This window comes from Oncorhynchus masou, unplaced genomic scaffold (assembly GCF_036934945.1).
Source record: "Oncorhynchus masou masou isolate Uvic2021 unplaced genomic scaffold, UVic_Omas_1.1 unplaced_scaffold_1849, whole genome shotgun sequence".
Classification (NCBI taxonomy): domain Eukaryota; kingdom Metazoa; phylum Chordata; class Actinopteri; order Salmoniformes; family Salmonidae; genus Oncorhynchus; species Oncorhynchus masou.
This window is the reverse complement of record NW_027008358.1, coordinates 34,528-37,355: the sequence shown is the minus strand read 5'-3', so window position 1 is coordinate 37,355 and position 2,828 is coordinate 34,528. Positions and strand designations below refer to the sequence as shown.

Genomic DNA, 2,828 nt, shown 5'->3' with positions numbered 1-2,828 from the left:
TACCACACCTGGCCAGTAGGTACCTTACCCCCTCTACCCCTACCAGCTACCACACCTGGCCAGTAGGTACCTTACCCCCTCTACCCCTACCAGCTACCACACCTGGCCAGTAGGTACCTTACCCCCTCTACCCCTACCAGCTACCACACCTGGCCAGTAGGTACCTTACCCCCTCTACCCCTACCAGCTACCACACCTGGCCAGTAGGTACCTTACCCCCTCTACCCCTACCAGCTACCACACCTGGCCAGTAGGTACCTTACCCCCTCTACCCCTACCAGCTACCACACCTGGCCAGTAGGTACCTTACCCCCTCTACCCCTACCAGCTACCACACCTGGCCAGTAGGTACCTTACCCCCTCTACCCCTACCAGCTACCACACCTGGCCAGTAGGTACCTTACCCCCTCTACCCCTACCAGCTACCACACCTGGCCAGTAGGTACCTTACCCCCTCTACCCCTACCAGCTACCACACCTGGCCAGTAGGTACCTTACCTACGACGCTCCAGCCTTTAGGAATCTCGCTCCACACTCCAGTCAAGTTGTGCTCTCCATGCTCCAGCTCCTCTCCCTGTTCAGGGGGTGTTGTGCTGGTCTCTCCACACAGCTCCAGGACTGCACCCTGTTCCAGGTGTTCCCCCCCACCGCAGTCATCCTGATGAAGCTACTGCCTCCACCCACCTGCTTCGTGGTCAGTACCAACACCCCACCACTCACTGTTGGTGACATCACAGTACCAACACCCCACCACTCACTGTTGGTGACATCACAGTACAAACACCCCACCACTCACTGTTGGTGACATCACAGTACCAACACCCCACCACTCACTGTTGGTGACATCACAGTACCAACACCCCACCACTCACTGTTGGTGACATCACAGTACCAACACCCCACCACTCACTGTTGGTGACATCACAGTGCCAACACCCCACCACTCACTGTTGGTGACATCACAGTGCCAACACCCCACCACTCACTGTTGGTGACATCACAGTGCCAACACCCCACCACTCACTGTTGGTGACATCACAGTGCCAACACCCCACCACTCACTGTTGGTGACATCACAGTGCCAACACCCCACCACTCACTGTTGGTGACATCACAGTGCCAACACCCCACCACTCACTGTTGGTGACATCACAGTGCCAACACCCCACCACTCACTGTTGGTGACATCACAGTGCCAACACCCCACCACTCACTGTTGGTGACATCACAGTGCCAACACCCCACCACTCACTGTTGGTGACATCACAGTGCCAACACCCCACCACTCACTGTTGGTGACATCACAGTGCCAACACCCCACCACTCACTGTTGGTGACATCACAGTGCCAACACCCCACCACTCACTGTTGGTGACATCACAGTGCCAACACCCCACCACTCACTGTTGGTGACATCACAGTGCCAACACCTCACCACTCACTGTTGGTGACATCATGTGGCTGTTGTGCTGATGTTGTGGTGTTTCTGCAGGGGCCCTTTGTGCAGGTGGATGAACTGATGGAGAGCTTCAGGAGATGTACACTACCAGAGAGTAAGTAGCTTTGAAACTGTCAGAGATCACCAAGCTTTCCTTTAGATTTTCCTTTGCCTGAATAGCACACTTAATGTTGATGTGAATATCTCTCTCAGCTGTAGATGCAGCAGTAGAGTTGATAACGGGCAGGCAGCCTGATGCCGGCGGAGAAGGGAACGGCTCCATGGAGAACCACGCCATGACCAAGTCACTGAAGAGACCCAATGCAGACTCTGATGAAGAGGAGGACAAGGGCGCTGTGGCCCCACCCGTTCACGACATCTACCGCGCTCGCCAGCAGAAGAGGATCCGATGAACACACACTCACTCAGACACACGCACACTTGGGATGGACTCTGTACAGGAATGTAACCCATTACGTCAAACCTTTTAGGGCAAACCGACTCGTCTGCAGTTTGTCTGGAAGAGTCTTTATATCCAACCATCGTTGGTCCCTCTACATACACCTGTGTTTGTTTTTTTGTTGTTGATGTTTTTTTAACAGTTTTATTTTTTAAAGCTGGGTGACTAATACTGTACAAAGTTTTTAATTCAACCCTTAATTTGACACTCAGCTGTTTGGCCTTGTGAACCTCTGGTGATGGACAAATGGAATCGACCTGTTTTTCTAGTCAAATTGAGAGAATACATTTCCTTTCAATAAACAGAGGAGAAAAGAACCAAAACTTAACTGGCTCCTGTCTTGTGTGTTACTGAAATGATCACTTCTGTTCTCTTCGGTTATTTAAATGTTATTTCAAGGTCATTCATGTTTGAGGGGTAAAAGTCTACAATATACATCTGTGGCTGTGCACATTTAATAGTCACCACTAGGGTTCAGCGTGGTGCTGTCCAGACCAGAGATTTCCAGCTGTGTGTATCCGTGCATCAGCAGAGGAGCCTGATAAAACCAGTCTCCATCTATCTAATCATATTCCCTGCCTTGATGATGAGACCTGCTCAGTACCAGACCACCACAAGACCTCCCATCTGTCTGTTAGGGCTGAGACAGGTCTGCCTCTGGTCACCTCCACCAGCCTGTTATTAACTTAGTAACTGACTGATCTACGTACGGGTGCATTGTAGGCCGGTATCACACCCAGATCAGTCCAGGAACTGGCTCATCTAGGGGTCTTTAAAGGGCCCTGTATTTGTGTTAACTGAATAGATTCTGGGAGAACATCCAAACCAAAGTAAACGTGATGGATAATGTGTTGGGAGGGGAGAAGTTGGTTCAGTGAGTTTAAAAATAGTGTTCTTCCCTCCGGTCCAAATCTCCACTGACCGCATTCC

At 51.2% G+C, this 2,828-nt stretch overlaps 1 protein-coding gene across 1 annotated transcript; it reads left to right on the top strand.

The window, feature by feature from the left end:
* Positions 1 to 645: 645 nt before the first annotated feature.
* Positions 646 to 2,226, top strand: LOC135532380 (cleavage stimulation factor subunit 3-like). Its single transcript, XM_064959936.1, has 3 exons — positions 646 to 694; positions 1,493 to 1,553; positions 1,652 to 2,226. Exons 1-3 carry the CDS (start codon positions 662 to 664, stop codon positions 1,849 to 1,851), a joined length of 294 nt encoding a protein of 97 aa, XP_064816008.1. The 5' UTR covers positions 646 to 661; the 3' UTR covers positions 1,852 to 2,226.
* The last annotated feature ends 602 nt before the right edge of the window (positions 2,227 to 2,828 follow it).